This window comes from Tasmannia lanceolata, unplaced genomic scaffold, assembly GCF_043159265.1.
Source record: "Tasmannia lanceolata isolate RefF3 unplaced genomic scaffold, GAP_Taslan_0.1 ptg000003l, whole genome shotgun sequence".
NCBI classification, from domain to species: domain Eukaryota; kingdom Viridiplantae; phylum Streptophyta; class Magnoliopsida; order Canellales; family Winteraceae; genus Tasmannia; species Tasmannia lanceolata.
Window position 1 is genome coordinate 56278734 of NW_027518680.1, and position 17693 is coordinate 56296426.

Consider the following 17693-nt stretch of genomic DNA (forward strand, 5'->3'; position numbering starts at 1 on the left):
GAGATAATAGTTGGAATTAGGTAACTCGCATGTTCTCCCTCATTTAGAGGTGCTAGAGGTGGTGCTCGCTTACATGATGACTGCTCATGTGTTAAGTCTCTTGAATGGGCCTTGTAGCTAGAGTCGACCTAAGTCAAAGTAGGACCCACTTGTTAGGAAATATCGGAGTTGCATCCCATAATCATATTATACACAATGCGACACGTCTCACGGATTGTTGCATGGTTGGCATCACATGCATATGACTAAGAGAGAGAGAGAGATTTGTAGTAAGTGGGCCCAATAACCTAAGATTATTTGTAGCAAGTGGGCCCAATAACCTAAGATTATTTGTAATAAGTGGGCCCAATAACCTAAGATTGCACCAATCAAATGTTGGAAACCATGCACTCCACTATACACTTTTTATATTGTTTGGTAGGATAGTTTGAAGAATCTTTTTGAAGTTTTTTCCTTCTACAATTGAGGACAAAGTCAAGTACAGTCGTATGCCTAATCAACGTTCACATGTCTCAGCCATTAATCCAACGGTCCAAATCATCCGGGGCCCACACCATGGACAAGTCGTAGATGATTTTACACGCCTTTCCATTGACGTCAATGTCATGTAATAAGTTCTGAATTTGTTCACTTGAATTTGCCCAATTCACTTTGAGTACTGGGAAGTCCGCTGGGAGGAATTCGATCCTTTTTCAAACCTGCTCCCATTTTGAGTCAAGAGATAGATAAATAGACACATCCCATTGCACTGATCGGGGGGCGTTCGTAGTGACTGAGGGGGTCGAAGACTAAGAAGTTTCCCGTTCTCTCTCTCTCATCCCACCCTACCCGCTTCTGTCGGCCTTTCCTAAGGGCGGGCCAGGGGCTGCTCATGCTTTACGTTCGAAGGTTGGAGCTGCTCATCGCCGTTTATTGTCAAAATGAGTACTAGAGGATTGCATTAGATTTCGTACATTCCCATCAATTTTATATGTCGTCTTTTTCTTTTTGTTCCATGGGAAGGGGAGAGGTGGGCGGGCCCCTTCACAAAATAAGTTTTGTCGTGCCCAGGGCTAGGGGGGGGGGGGGGGGCGCAAACACTCTTTTTCATTAATAGCAGGATCCGGCCTGGGCCGATTCATCTGATTCTGATATTATTGACCGATTTGGGCGTATATGTAGAAATCTCTTTCCGCCATATCCCCCTTATGAGATCTCGATCTCATTGTGATCCCATCCCCTTCTTTCATTTATGTTGGAACCATTGAATTCATTAGATACTGATATGATAAATGATCCGCTTGCCCCGAAATGACCTGGCCCAATAGGGAAATCCCAATTCATTGGGCCTTTCGATACAATCAAATAGATTGCCACAAGGGCGCCACCCTCGTCCATTGCCCCTTCCAATGGGTTTCGAAGATACAAATCCTTCCTTTCTATTGGGCCACAAACCGACCTAGGTAAATCCATGAGTTTGATTAGACCTTTATTTTCTTAAATTTCCATCCTAATTAACTGTGGGATTTTGAAAATCGTAACGAATCGGACAATCCTAACCATTCGATCAATGACTTGCGAATGGACAGTTAAAAGTAAAGTGGGTAATGATCTACATTAAATAGGTATTAATTGAATAGAAAAAACATTTTCTAAGGAAAACAATTAGTTGGGGCCGATATCCGATAAGAGATTATACAGTACTGAATGGACTGAATAGAATGGATAGATTGATTAGCCGGTACCTGCAAGAGAAAGGAAGGAACTCTTCTTCTTTCTCTCGCTTGACTGCTTCAATGCCTATAATTTGAGAGATAACAGAAAAACCTTCTCTCGAATTCGAAGATGTGACAACAACTCAGCGTCCCCAAATCCAAATTTCTTCGCTCAATCCCGCTGGAAGGCTAAAAAGAAGTGCAAAGCGGATTGACTTGGTTGGTTCATTGATAGTCTCGCTCGCGTATCACCTGTTGGTGGATTGGCCACTCTTCTCTTACCCTTCAATTGGTCTTTTTTCACGAAAAGAAGACATGAGATCACAAATCAAGTGTTTCACTAAGATTTTGATTAGCTATCCCGAACTTGGGTGTGAGTCCTTTGTCTAAATGGAATGGCCTTACTTTTTATTTTTATTGTGAATGATTCCATCATTAAATATAATATGCCTGGTTCGGATCACGCATATTTGTGTTTTACTCCCCCTTAGAAGCTCCACGGAATCCGAGATATCTATTTTGTCCGCCCGATATCATTCCAGTCCTTTCTACTTTCCCAGGAGATGACAAAAGAGTGTGGATGCCGAATAGGTCGGGGAAATGAACGGTTCGATCATTGCGCTCCTTAGTTGGGGCCCATCTAGATGTGCCACACATTTCAAAAAAATTTGCACAATCAGAACCATCCAATCTAACACCAAATTGCTAATAATATAAAACATGCGATCAACCATTCATGTCTATGGCGAATTATCAGAGAAATATAGACCGTTGGATCGATCGACATAGCAATGGGCAGCATCTTTCAATTGAGGTCCCACATTAACATCACATCCCTTCTACGGTTCTACCCATCCTAAACTTCTGCCTTCATTTACTCTTGTAAAAATTGCAATGGGGGACACCTAAATACGAGAATTGCCAACAGGGTACACTCTTTTGAAAAGTTAAAAAGGGGGTAAAAAATGGAGTTATAAAATATAAAGTCTAAAAAGGGGTTATCAAGTAGTAAGTAGTGAAAACCTGACCAAAATGCCCTAGGGGTTATCAAGTACGTAAACATGGATTATCAAGTTCATAAAGACTTGATAACGCCTTCCGAGGCTCAATGACCCTGTTGAGAACTTGATATCTCCGGGTGAGATTTGATAAACCTGTTTAGGTTAGAGTTGTTAAATCATATTTAGACCTGTTAACTAGTTGATAACGCCTTTTTAGACTTGATAACCACTATGGGCATTTTCGTCAGGTTTTCCTGCAATTTCTGTTTTCGACCCTCATTTATAATTTTTCAAAAGAGTGCCCCCCATAGGCAATTCTCGTATTTTGGTGTTCACCATTTGCAATTTTTCCTTTACTCTCAATTACCCTTAAAAGCTTTTCCCCTTTTCCAAATTACCCTTCCTGCAATGATCGACAACCGTGACAAAATTTTCTTGGAAAGTTAATTGAAGCAAATAGTTTTCCAAGTTGTTATATGAGCTGAACAAAAAATTTCTTGGAAAAATAGTTTTAGCAAATAGTTTTCCAAGTTATTATCTGAGCAGAACAAAATACACCGGGAGAGTTAGGATGATCCTAACCCTCCAATACATAGACAAACAACATATATTTAAGCCTCTTTAGATGAGAGAGTTAGGATCATCCCGTGGTGATATTTTTGGGGAAAGGCTTATTTACATTGGGGTCTAACAAATAAACGGTTTGGATCCACAAACAAGGTAAGCCCCAATGAATTTTTTAATAACTATGCATTATATGGCATCCATACGTACGGGTACATAATTTTTTAAAAATAGAGTGTGCCCGACGTTGTTCAAATATCTAAACAATTCAGTTGTTAAGCCCTAAATTGGTCGTAACCCCAAAATCATCTCCATAGGATATCAAAACCTTCCAATATGTAAAAATTTCTATATGGTAGTTTGTCTATATATGAGTGGGTTAGGATCATTCTATGGAGATGATTTTTGTGGCATGATCTATTTACACTTTGGGTCCGGGCCGATCTTGTGTTTTACTCCCCCTTAGAAGAGGGAATTGGCAACAATTCAGTTGTGATGCATACCCTTTTCAAATATCTAAACCATTCAGTTGTTGGTCCCATGGTTTGTGGGTAGGGAGAGAGTGCCAATTGATAAGCCTCTCTCCACACACACGCACACGCACGCACGTGCGATAGTTATAACCATGGTGATGACCAATCGTAGGAGACGGCAAACTATAGTACTCTCAATGGTCCACATTGACCATCACAACATGAGTGATCCACGCCAATGATGTAAAAGAAAATGGTTCTCTTCTGTGTAAAGCGCAGAAAGAGATAATAGACACTTACCTTTGGGAGTCAAGTCAATTGACTGGGTGCTCGGAACATGCACAAGTCATGTGTTTCAGTTTTGGTATGCATTTTAGTCGTGATGAAAATGAGAAAATTCTAGTCCTTATACGTGGAAATTTGAAACCATGGTCGTGATTGATCACTGGAGCTAGAGTCGTTGTATTTCGATTAGGCCCCCTCTAATACGTTTTCCTATTTTGCCATTTGTTAAGGCACCAGAATCGTTTCATGTCGCCCCCTGTAATACGTTTCCCTAAATTGCCTTTTTTAAGCATTCTTTAGGAGGTAAAGTCTATGGAAGGGTGCAGGATTTTGGTTGTCATGTAAAACTTGGGAGAACGATGAGCTTTATTTTGTTTAGATGCGAAGTAAACCTTGGAAAAAGAAGGTGGTACTATGTCACTAGACAGGCAATTATTACACATTTTTCTTGTCTGGTAATCTCTAAAGATTTGGGTGTTACTTTGGAGAACGAACACACCAGGTGAATCAAGAACAGAGCCTTAAGAGTGTTATAGGTAGGGTTGCAACTCGGGTTGGGCGGGTCGGGTTTTTTTTTCCGGAAAACCCACAATTCCCAAACCCAGCCCTACCCCTGGTAAATCTCGAGTCGGGTCGGGTTTTTTTACGTTGACACAATTTTTTAAGGAAAACTCTTGTTTGGCAAGGCAACTCAACTCATAGAAGTAGAAAAACTCAAGCATGACAAACTCTCTAGTGCATTAACTAATAACTAGTCTAAAGAGAATAAATTGATGCATTACCAAATGAAAATGATTATACTCATATGAGATAAGCCACAAACTATTTACTGCATTAACTATTTAGTTGAAATTTGAAACCCTAGAGTTAAAGGGGAAACGAACAGAAGATGGAAAGAGCCCCTGTGATTGCGTGCATGCGTGAGTTTTACTTTTAAGTTTCCACTTTTGAAGTAACAAAGTTTTAGAAAAAATAAATACATGCTATAACTTAAGTAATTCGGGTCGGGTCGGGTCGGGTCCCTTCAAAACCGGCTCGACCCGAGATTCATGCGGGCTTTTGTATTGTAGACCCGGCTTGACTCGAAACCCGAGAAACATGAACCCAACCCAAGCTATTTTAAGGTCGGGTCGATGCGGTTTACCCGACCCAAGTTGCAGCCCTAGTTATAGGCCCTCATGATATGGGACATGTGTCCTCAATCTGCAAAGCCTTTCCTCTCAAGCGACGAGGCCTGTGTTCTCAATTGGCGAAGCCTACGCCTTTACCATGCCGTTCTTACCTATTAGTGACCCATAAATCTGGTAAACTGGGGTAAGCTAGACATTTTTCTTTTAATTTACTTCTCTAACAATGATAGGTTCCATATACTGTGGCCCAGCGAGGCCAGTTGAGTATAGCATCATATAAAGGGCAAAAAAAAACACGTTGTTGTCACTTCCTTTTGGACTGATCCATAGAAATACTCCAACACTCCACCTCACACTAGATAGATATCTAGATGGGGAAATTTAAAACATGTTCCTGACTAACCACAGGAGCCGGCAGCAGAGTATAATACTTTCAATGGTCCACATTGACCATCTCAACAGTAACTCGTGTAAATGAAATGGACAAAAGAAACCAACGTTGGGGTCAAGTCAATAGAGTTGGTGCTGAGAACCTGTCCAACTAACAATACACCCCCTAGTTAATGTTCCATACACTACTCTCTATTTCAAAATCTTTTCATTGGATGTTATAAGTCTCTTAGTCCAAATGAGATCAAGGAGGCAATCTACAGAAGAGGAGATTACCTTCTTCTGCTTCTTCTTCTGCGTCTTCTTCATCATCTTTTTCTTATTCTTCTTACTATTTAGATTAATACTTAAATCAATGAAGGACTCATCCTCCTTATCTCTTTCACTCAAAATCATCACTCCATTTATTAGCTTTGCTATAACTTTCATCGTTCTCTTCTGGTTGAGATCTCTAATGATCACGCGAAAAAAGTCTAGATTCTCATTGCGACTTAGTTCCATGAAATTGCGGCTTAGAAAGATATCATATGCAGAAATACAGTCTGCAACTGATAATTTCCATTCTGAAAACATGATTGGAAGGGGTGGTTTTGGGTCAGTTTACAGAGGAATTATAATTGGTGAACAAGGAACAGCGGACGTGGTCGCAATTAAGATACTAGACTTGAAGCAAAAACAAGCTTCGAAAAGTTTCGTAGCGGAATGCGAAGCTTTGAGGAGTATTCGACATCGAAACCTTGTTAAGATCATAACTTCTTGCTCAAGTATTGACCACAGTGGAGCTGATTTTAAGGCTGTTGTGATGGAGTTTATGTTAAATGGTAGTTTGGATGAGTGGTTGTATCCAGAAAATATGGCGGGATCGGTTTTAAGTTTGATTCAGAGACTGGATATTGCTATAGATGTAGCTGCTGCCATGGATTATCTGCATCATGACTGTGACCCACCAATTGTTCACTGTGATTTAAAGCCTAGTAATGTTCTTTTGGATAATGATATGACTGCTCATGTTGGGGATTTTGGTTTGGCAAGGCTTCTTTCTCAAAATCATTTGAATAATCAGAGTAGCACAATTCAACTAAAGGGATCTATTGGGTATATTGCTCCAGGTATTGAAACCTAACTGCTTTAGAAAATTTAGGACTGCAATTTATTTTCTGGGTTTTTGAAAAATTAACATACCGATTACCATATTTTTTGGTATCTGATATTTTGTTTCTAGGTGTATGAGAGTGTATAACAACCTATTACCATAATGTTCATTATCTGCAATTTCATTTCTGGATTTTGAAAAATTATCCCAAACCCATTACGCTATTGTTCAGTACTGTAAAACCCTCATGCAAATTTTAATTTATGTGGTTTTCTCAGAAAAGTTCCCCACTTTCCTCTCTCTTTTCTGAGTGGAAAACTGCAATTTCATTTATTAGTCCTTGAAAAACTGACAGCACTAAATTGTTCAGTAAACTGCCCTGGACTTATGGATATGACTCTGTTTTTCTTCACAAAAGTATACCACAATTCCCATACTCCTTCTTTCCTTTCTGTGAGAGAGAAGCTGCAATTTCTTTCATGGGGTTTTGAGAAAATTACCAAAACCCATTAAATTATTGTCTAGTATCTGTAAAATTGTCCTTAAAATTATGAGAACTTCAGGGTTTTGAATATGTTATGCTCTATTTAGTAAGATCAAACCATTTAGAAACTATTACTATATGGTTTTAACTTTTAAGCAGGTTATTGATCATCTCTTAAGAAAATTCTTTAGTTTTATTAATCAAGCTTTCTGTCTAATCTGCTTTCATGGTCAACAGAGTATGGTTATGGTCGCAAAGTGTCAACAAGTGGAGATGTTTACAGTTTTGGGATCCTATTGCTTGAGATTTTTACAGGCAAGAAACCCACTGATGATATCTTTCAGGAGGGATTAAACCTGAAGAAATTTGCGACCGCTATGTATGGCAATCGAGTTACTGATATTGTGGATCCAAGGCTTCTGGAAGAAAATTATAATTCAGACAGCAGCATTGGCATTAGCACAAATACCAGCATTAATAGTGGAAACAGCAATAACAATGTGAGGGATTTGGATTGGCAAAGAAGAAAAGAAGAGTGCCTGGCAGCGGTGATAAGTGTCGGTTTATCGTGTGCAAAAGATTTGGCTAAAGATCGTGCAAGCATGCGAGAAACTCTAACCAAGTTACAAGAGATAAAAGAGTCTTTGTTTCAGTTGGAGGGAACCCTGTTTGTTAATTCAACTGGCAACTAGCCCTTACGGATACTATGTTAAAGGTTATGTTAGAGAGAGAGAGGGATGCTGAACTGTAAAATTTAGTACTGTTATGCGTGCAATATATACTTATATGCATTCAAGATTATGAGATTTTGCAAACAAGTTCCCAGTTGAGGACACTGAAACATTATAGAGAGCTGAAAATTTTCCATGTGTTCACATTTTTCTTTTTTTGATAGGTAAGCTAGCTTGAACCCACAATCTTGTGGTTGTCACACTTAGGCCCTGTTAGATTTTGAGTTCAAAACTGATTATTAGACTCAAAATTGCCTTTAATTTTGAGTCCAATAATCAGTTTTGACTAAATCAATTATCAAATCTGAAACAAACAGGGCTTTTAGGATTTCCAACTGAGATATGCATAAGCTTAGTAGTAGTTATTTGTAGGGCTGTGCATTAATCGGGTATAACCGAAATAAGCAAACCGAAATGGTTAATTCGGTTCGTTTTTTTTTTCTATTTGGTTCGGTTTCGGTTTTTGGTGAACCAAAATTTCGGTTTTTCGGTTAGCGACAACACAAATTTCGGTTTACCGGAAAACTGAAATTTCTCGTTTAACACCATTTCGTTTTTTAATATCCATCGGTTGTGAATGATATATTTACCCTTTTGGCCCCTTGTTTTACACTTTTACCTGGGACAACCCAGACTCAATATGTATTATAGTAATAAACTAATAGTGGTAGTGCGTTGTCAGTCTATCACTAGTAATAGACTAATATTGTAGTCTCTGTAGTCAACTAGTCACTTGTCAAGAGTAAAAGAATTGTAAACCCGTACACGTGTGGCTCTTTCGAATCTACCTGGGACAACCCGTACACGCGTGGTTTACGGGTGATTGCGCGCGGTCTACGGGTGATTGCGCGCATCCGGAGGGAATTAGTCCCACTCTACAAAGTGGGGGTGGGGACACCCTACGTCATAAAAAAAAAAAAAAAGAGTAAAAGAATTGTAATATAGTAATAAACTAATAGTGTATTCTGTGTAGTCGTAATATAGTAATAAACTAATAGTGGTAGTAGGTTGTCAGTTGTCACAAGAAAAAGAATCTGTCATTTTTTTTATCTGTAATTACGGATCAAAAAAAAATCTTCCATTTTTAGCTCTCTGTGTTAGGGACTTGGGGTTTTGAAAGTTTGAAACTCTGGTGAGTACGATGACCTTGAATCCTTGATTTGCCGGCCATGCCTCCACTGGTCCACCTTGATTCGACCTCCATCTCCACCTTGATTTGCCGCCCGTGCGAGTGCGCTACCACCAAACCGGGAAACCCACTTCATCTTCTCCTGTGATTTAACGTCCATCTTCGACCCAACCACGATCTGCCGTGACAACTAGTCCTTCACTCCTGTCTAGTGTCTTCATCAATTCATCTCCACTCAGAAGTCAAAAACCCTATTGTAATCTGTCAATCTCCTTTTTCCAGAGCTCCAAACCAACGATACCACCAAACCAAAGATACCAGGTATGCCGTATTGCCGTATAGTACATGAAAGGAACTTAGGGTTTGATTCTTCTGAAATTTCTAAACTTAGGGTATTCTCTCTGAATTTTCGGTTATAACCGAAGTAACTGAAAAATCGAATAGAATTTCGGTTAACAAATAGTTCGGTTGCGGTTTCGGTTAATGTTTTCACGTAATCGAAATATTTCGGTTCAGTTTTTTTTTGCGTAAATCGGTTTGGTTTAAAACGAATGAACAGCCTTAGTTATTTGAGTCAACTTACCTTCCAAAGTGTTTCTAAAATTGATGGATTAGCCAATTCATGGAAAAGTTGCTTAAATGCAAGGCCACACATATTTTAGTAACTCTAAAACATAGAAACACTAGTTTCGATAATGAGTTTTGGAAACTCCAAAACTAGGTAACGTCTAACATACTCATTAAGGGTGTCAATTTTGGCTCGGGCTCGGAAGCTCGGCTCGAATCCTTAACGAGCCGAGCCGAGTCGGCTTGCTAGGCTCGTTAAGCTTAACGACCGAGCCCGAATTAGGCCAGGCTCGGCTCGGCTCGACTCGTTAAGGCTCGTTAAGAAAAACAGTCATATATATATATATATATATATATATATATATATATATATATATATATATATATAATACAGTAGCAGTAGCAGCTGGTAGCTGAGGCATAATCATGACTTTTTTCAATACAGTAGCAGTAGCAGCACCAGCTGGGCATAATCATGACTTTTTTCAGTAATTGTCATAATTTCGTACCGTTTGGTTGTATTTTTTCGGTAATTGTCATAATTTCCTACTCTTTTGGTAATTTTTCATTTAAAACTATATACACATTTAGATATTTTACTTTTTCGTAATGATGACTTTTTTTTATTATTTCCTTTTGCTAGCAAACCTTTGCTACCCACCTTGGCATGTGCGAATCTCGCATTGCACCTTGATAATCCAAACCGTGATAATCCACTGTGATAATCCAAACCGTGATAATCCAAACCGTCCATTTGATACGTATATTCCAGAATATAACCCAAGCTCGATAGGCTCGAGCCGAGCCGAGCCGAGCCAGGTTCGAGCCCGAGCCGAGCCGAGCCCGAGCCTAGCCTTTGAGCTTAACGAGCCTCGCCAAGCTCGGCTGGGCTCGTTTACACCCCTAGATCAAAGTGCATTTATTCTTACAATTTTCAGTGTTGTCATAAATGCACTTCGGTGATGAGTAACCAATGTGGGTGCCCTTTCATCTGATTTCTGGAAGGACACCCTTCAGTTTAGTCTTCTTCTTAAAATAAATCTAGAATTTTTTTTTGACGATTTATCATGAACATCAAAATGAATAGATCAGATGAAATTGAGTTTGATCTCTGGGCCATTGGAGATCTACCAAGTAGGGCATGCCCATGAATGAGAGAGAGAGAGAGAGAGAGAGAGAGTTTCACTTTAATAAAGTGGGAGCACTTTTTTTCACTTTAATAAAGTGGGAAAAGATTCCTACAACGTAAATGAGTTTGTGGCTGAAATTAACTCTGCCAACAATCATTGGTCCCACTACTATCAGTAGCTGATTTTACTTGCAAATATCTAACCCAATTACTGCACTTAGTCTTTGGCGACATCTGCTCCTTCAACTGGTCTAAACTTGTAAAAAGAGAAGGTATTAAAGCTTTACTTTTTCTTTCTTACAGGCACCTCATTGCTCATTTACCTGCAATCTGATAACCCTTTTCTACACATTGCATTGCAAACATCTCTGGTAAGCAACAGAAGGTATGGCTGAAATGGTTCTATCCACTCTTTTTGAGGCAGTCTCTGGGAACTTAACATCTTCACTCATGGATGAGTTCAGATCACTGAGTGGTGTTGGTGATGAGCTCCAAAAGCTCATGAATACATTGATAACAATTCAAGCTGTGCTCCAAGATGCAGAGGAAAGACAAGTCAAGTCTATTTCTGTGAAAAATTGGCTACTAAAGCTAAAAGATGTGGCTTATGATGCTGATGATGTAGTGGATGAGTTCACAACAGAAGGACTAAGATTGAAAGTGGAAGGCAAGACTCATACTAGAAAGAGAAAGTGGACTCCGGTAATAAACTTTGCCTTATCTTTTCTTGGTCCAAACTCAGCTTCATTTGAACTAGACATGGCACATAAAATAAAGGAGATTACAGATAGATTAGATGACATTGCAAAGGAACGCCACGGCCTCCACCTCAGAGAGGGAGATGGAGGGTGGCGACCAGAAATTAAAGTGAGACCACAGACTAGTTCTCTAATCAACCATTCACATGTTTTTGGTAGAGATGATGATAAAAGAAAGGTAATAGAGTTTCTAGTACCAAATGGATCTATTGAAAATGGTGTTTCTGTTATTGCTATAGTTGGCATGGGAGGACTTGGGAAGACAACACTTGCTCAACTTGTCTATAATGATGAAACAGTGGTGAATCATTTTGAACGACAGATGTGGGTCTGTGTGTCCCAAGACTTTGATGTTAAGAGATTAACGAAATCTATTTTAGAATCTGCAACTAGAACAAAATATGATCTATTAGACTTGGATCCATTACAATGCGAACTTAAAGAGATGCTTATGGGTAAGAGATTTTTACTTGTGTTAGATGATGTTTGGAACGAGACACGAAATGATTGGGATCGCCTAAGTCTCCCATTTACAAGTGGGGATGATGGAAGTAGAATCATAGTAACTACACGGAGTGAAATAGTTGCAAGGACCACGGGCACTACTTATACCCACCAGTTGCAGGGTTTATCACATGATGCTTGTTTATCTTTATTCAAGGAACGGGCATTTGTAGATGGGAATTCAGATGCACATCCAAAGTTGCTAGAGATTGGTGAAAAAATTGTTAAGAAGTGTAAAGGTTTGCCATTGGCAGTAAAGACACTTGGAGGACTCTTATACTCTAACACAGATGAGAACGAGTGGGATAATATCTTGGAAAGCGAAATTTGGGATATCCCGGAGGAAAAAAATGAGATTTTGCCAGTTCTAAGATTAAGTTATCATTACCTACCTGCGGTTTTGAAGCAATGCTTTGTGTACTGCTCGGTGTTTCCTAAAGATTACTTGTTTGTCAAGGATGATCTGATCAAATTATGGATAGCACAAGGATTCATTCAGCCCAGAGGAAGTAAGCAAGTAGAAGATATAGGTAGTGAGTATTTTGATATTTTGACATGGAGGTGTTTCTTTCAATATTCTCAGGAATATCATCACACAATGCATGATCTCATGCATGACCTAGCACAATCCATTGCGGGTGATGAATGTTATATAATTGAGAGTATTGAGTCATGGCGTAACCGTGAAAAGGCTCTTCGTCATTCATCGTTCAATTGTGCTTATAATGAAGATCCCTTAATTTTTGGGGACTGCAATAAATCCAAGGGCTTACGCACTTTTTTGTTTATGGGGAAGATTCCTAACGATATTGAGCTAGTCCTACAAGATGTGTTCCTAAATTTGAGTTGTTTACGAGTATTGGATTTAGGTGCTCTTCGAATAGATGTGTTGCCAAATTTTATCAGTAATTTGAAACATCTACGATACCTTAACCTCTCAGAAAATCCAATCACTAGCCTGCCTGAATCGACAAGCAGCCTTTACAACTTACAAATTCTGGATCTCTTTTGGTGTGAAAACCTCCTTGAGCTACCAAAAGATATGAGGAACCTAATTAATCTCCGGCATCTCAATCTTCAGTCAACGACATTGCTTCAATCCCTGCCACCTGGAATTGGGAAATTAACTCATCTCCAAACATTGTCCGGCTTTATTGTGGGCAGCAAAGAGAGTGGAAATGGTATTGGAGAGTTGAAGGACATGATGAACCTCAGAGGAGCAATTCACATTTCACACCTTGAGAGGGTGAGAAATGGGGAGGAGGCCAAAGTAGCAAACATGAAAAATAAAAAACACCTTCGCCAATTGACCTTTGAATGGGAAGGTGGCAACGAAGGTGACATCGAAGTACTTGAAAGCCTACGACCTCATACCAACCTTGAAATCTTGAGAATAGAAGGCTATGGAGGTGTAAATTTCCCAAGTTGGATTGGGGATTCACAGTTCTCTAATATAGTAAAAATTGAGATCATGTGTTGCTTAAGATGCAAACTCTTACCACATCTTGGGAAGCTACCCTTCCTAAAGCAACTCTTGATATGTGAAGGGAATCAATTGGAGGAATGGTGTGAAGTAGAGGAAGGTGACTTCCCCTGCCTCCATAAAGTTGGAATAATTCGATGTCGTAAGCTGAGGCAAATGCCCCACCTGCTTGCATTGAAAGAGTTGGTTGTTGATGATTGTCTAGAGTTGATAGCTCTTCCAAGGCTCCCATCTCTTCAAACACTAAAATTGCTGAACTGTGATAAGAATCTGTTGAGTTCTTCAGTGCCTTTCCTTACTTCTCTCTCCTCTCTGTCAATCGAAAGATTCCCAAGCCTAAGAATACTACCTAATGAGATGCTGCAACACCTAGTCAAACTTGAGGGGCTGAAGATTCGCGGCTGTCATAAGTTGGTTTATTGGCCCATGAATGTGGGGTTGCATCACCTAGCCTCTCTCCAAAATTTGGTTATTGATACCTGTGACAATCTAAAGTCCCTACCTAATGGGATGCGAAACCTTACCTCCCTTCAGAATCTGACTATTGAAGCCTGTCCTGAACTTAATTCCTTCACTGAAGATGGTCTGCCTATCAGATCTGGAAGATGGTCTGTCCCTAACATCTAAATATTTACAGATTGGCCCAAGATTTTACTCAATCTTGTTGGGGCTGCTTCTTGGGGACCCAACATTTACAGGATCATTAAGGTATGAAATTTCTTTTATGACTTTTACCCTGGTATTGCATTGTCTGTATCTACTTGGAGCAATAGCTTTCTTAGATCCATCATATTGTAATTAGCGTACTTGGATTGACGTTAAGACAGAATCTATTGATATGATTTTTTGTGAGGTTGCCGCAGCTCGTGAGAAGGTGAAGCATCTGGATGAATTCGATTATGTGTTTCTGAATGATGAAGGGAAGGCTAGCTGCGGGCAGCGCAGATTGTATATATAGTTGGAAAGGTTGGTACCTATTCCAATCGCCCATTGGATCTCTCGGAGCTAAATTTTCAGGTCCATGCTCAAGAAATTGATAGCTGCGCTACAATGGTTTTTTTTTTTTAACTTTCTTTCTGTGATTGAAGTGAAAACTGACGCTGGTACATTCTGCCTCATCACAGAAACATCTAATTATAGAGATACTCATCTTTTTCTCTCTTTTTTTCTTCTGTTGTAAATTTCTCTGGGACATTGCCTTTGTAATGAAATTACTAGCTATTATCTTTATTCTTTAAGAAGTTCTCTTTTCCAGTTGATTTCCTATGCTTTATGTGTAATGGATTTTTCTAGTTAATTGCTTCTCTTTCGCTTTCTCTTCTCATCGTGACTCAGTATTCAATTTATGTGGTTTCACAGGAGATCCCCACTTTCCTTTTCTATTTTCTGAGTGAGAAACTACAATTTTATTTATTATTTCTCGAAAAACTGCCACACCACTAAATTGTTCAGTACACTACCCTGGGACTTGTGGATGTTACTCTGTTTTTCGTCACAAAAGCATACTACAATTCCCCTTTTCTTCTTTTCTGTGAGAGAGAGAAACTGCAATTTTGTTCATGGGTTTTTGAGAAAATTACCAGAACACATTAAAATATTGTGTAGTATTATGAAAATTTCCAGGTTTTTTAATATCTTATGATCTATTAGCAAAGATCAAACAATTTAGAACTATGACCAGTATAGTTCCAACCATTTCAGCAGTTCACTGTATGGTTTTAAGCAGGTTATTGATTATCTCTTAAGAAACTTCTAAAGATTTATTAAAAGTTCTTAATCTAATATGCTGTCATGATCAACAGAGTATGGTTATGGTGGGAAACTGACCAACAGAGTATACCATTAAAAAAAATGATCAACAGAGTGTGGTTATGGTGGCAAAGTGTCGACAAGTGGAGATGTTTACAGTTTTGGGATTCTATTGCTTTAGATCTTTGCAGGCAAGAAAACCCACTGATGACATTTTTCGGGATGGATCAAACCTGAATAAATTTGCAACCGCTAGGTATGACAATCGAGTTACTGATATTGTGGACCCTAGACTGCTGGAAGAAAATGAAACTTCAGAGAGAAGCATAAGCATTAGCACATTTAGCAGCATAAACAGCGGGAACAGCAATAATTATGTAAGGGATTTGGATTGGCAAAGAAGAAAAGAAGAGTGTCTGGCAGCAGTGATCAAAGTCGGTTTATCGTATGCAACGTATTTGGCTAAAGAGTGTGCAAGCATGCAAGAAACTATAACGAAATCACATGAGATAAAAGAATCTTTGTTACAGTTGGAGGGAACCCTATTTGTTAATTCAACTAGCAACTAGCCCCTAAGGATAGTGCTAACTTACCAACTTCTCTAAAAGCTTAAGCTGTTGGAGAAAGGCGTTATTTATCTTTTATACTTTAACACTCCCCCGCACGTGTGGCCCACTTGGCAAACACGTGGCACATGTGGTCCCACTTTGGGCCGACCATCGAATGTGGGTTTTTGCTATCCGGGAGGTTTGAACTTGAGACCTTTGGCCCTGATACCATGTTAACTTACCAACTTCTCTAAAAGCTTAAGCTTTTAGAGAAGTTGGTAAGTTAACAGATAGTATGCTAAACGTAATGTTAGATAGATAGAGAGAGAGAGATGGATACTAAACTGCAAATTTTAGTACTGTTATGCTGTGTTATGCTGTAATATATACTCATATGCTTTCAAGACTATGAGGATTTGCGAACAAGTTCCCATTCCAAGATTTTTTAATAGTTGAGCAGACTTGAACCCACAATCTTGTGGTTGTCACACTTAGGCCCTGTTTGTTTTGGGTTTTGAGAATTGATTTTGAGTCCACAACTGATTACTGGAATCAAAATTTGCACTTAATTTTGAGTCCAATAATCAGTTTTGGACTCTAAATCAATTGTCAAAATCTGAAATAAACAGGGCCTTAGAATTTTCAAACTGAGATATGCGCTTAAGCCCTCTGATTCCAAGTTGAGTTTAAAGGAATTGATGTCTTCAGCCATAATATACCTGCTCCAGACCTGTATTTGAGAAAATTTGGGCAAATGGAATCACAATTCAAAAACATTCCAACCAGCTTTCACAAAGAGAACTCTAGTTATGTCATTAAACAAACGAAGACTGAGACCAGCCTCTGCTTTGGGGCTACAGACCAATTTCCACTTTGCTGAACCTTCTATACAACTAGGTTGGGATCATTCTACTTGAGTCACAATTGTGATGGTTTTACAAGATGAGCTCATAGTCCACCACAATGTATTAGAAACAAGCTTTTTGTAACACACAGATCGAATGCATATTGGAAGTGGAAAGCAATTCCTCTAACACTATCTTGAGGGTGAAAGGAATTAGCGACGGTCCATGGTAGGGCTGGCAATTTCACGAGGGAAAGCAGGGATCCGCCCCGCCCCGCTTGGGGAGGGGATTCCCCGATTTGAGCGGGGAAGGGAAAGGGGATTTTTAAAATTATCTGGTGCGGGGACGGGGAGGGGAAGGGGATGGAGTTGGCCCCACCCCACCCCGCCGTCATTAATTCCATTTTTTTTGTATATTTTTAAGTGGTGTTTTGGGAAAACTACTAGAAACCCTTTGGATCGAAACATATCTATAAGATAATTCCCCCAAAATTTTCATAATTACCATTAGTACAGTTTTGTCCCTGAAATAGCTTTTTATATTTTCTTTTACCCATAACCCATTGGGCATTGGCCCTCATTATATTAGTATATTACCCTTAGAAAATAGAAATACCTAAAATCTCTCCATCGAACCATCACTGAAAGGCAACATTAAATCCTTTGAAAATCTCCCTCCCTCAAATAAAGGCAACATCTATCTGATGAGTGATGAGATTTTATATGGTGTACGCTCGTATAGTCCATTATTTTTCAAAAAGTAATGTATGGACTACGCCATAGGATGATCCAAACCGTCCATTTGATAGGCCACAATTTAAAAGTACTTTACAGGCCAAACCATAGATCATCCAAACCGTCCATTTGATGGGCCACGACGTATATAGATTGCGGCCCAAAAATCATTTCCATAGGATGATTACAACCCTCCGATCTATAGAAGGTACCATAATATGCAATTCCTCTGTAGATCAGAGGGTTGGGACTATCCTTTGGAAATGATTTTTGGGCCACAGCCTATTTACGTTGTGGCCCATCAAATGGACAGTTTGGATCATCCTCCAGTGTGCCCATCAATTGGAAGGTTTGGATCATCCTATGCCTATCATAGTATGGTGTGCCCATCAAATTGACAGT

The 17693-nt window shown here is 39.3% G+C and overlaps 2 protein-coding genes across 5 annotated transcripts; both read left to right on the forward strand.

The window, feature by feature from the left end:
* Positions 1 to 5717: 5717 nt before the first annotated feature.
* On the forward strand, positions 5718 to 7955 carry LOC143863471 (putative LRR receptor-like serine/threonine-protein kinase At3g47570). The gene is made up of 2 exons (XM_077374142.1): positions 5718 to 6646; positions 7352 to 7955. Exons 1-2 carry the CDS (start codon positions 5776 to 5778, stop codon positions 7804 to 7806), a joined length of 1326 nt encoding a protein of 441 aa, XP_077230257.1. The 5' UTR covers positions 5718 to 5775; the 3' UTR covers positions 7807 to 7955.
* Positions 7956 to 8901: 946 nt separating this feature from the next.
* LOC143856240 (putative disease resistance protein RGA3) lies at positions 8902 to 15741 on the forward strand. Of its 4 annotated transcripts, XM_077366416.1 has the most exons (4): positions 8902 to 9295; positions 10974 to 14123; positions 14279 to 14381; positions 15218 to 15741. In XM_077366416.1, the coding sequence occupies exon 2, from the start codon at positions 11058 to 11060 to the stop codon at positions 14040 to 14042; it is 2985 nt and encodes a 994-aa protein (XP_077222531.1). In that variant the 5' UTR covers positions 8902 to 9295; positions 10974 to 11057; the 3' UTR covers positions 14043 to 14123; positions 14279 to 14381; positions 15218 to 15741. The 4 variants fall into 4 exon arrangements, with proteins under 4 accessions (XP_077222531.1, XP_077222540.1, XP_077222524.1 ...); XM_077366425.1 differs by lacking the exon at positions 14279 to 14381; XM_077366409.1 differs by lacking the exon at positions 15218 to 15741 and having other exon boundaries at positions 14269 to 14674.
* The last annotated feature ends 1952 nt before the right edge of the window (positions 15742 to 17693 follow it).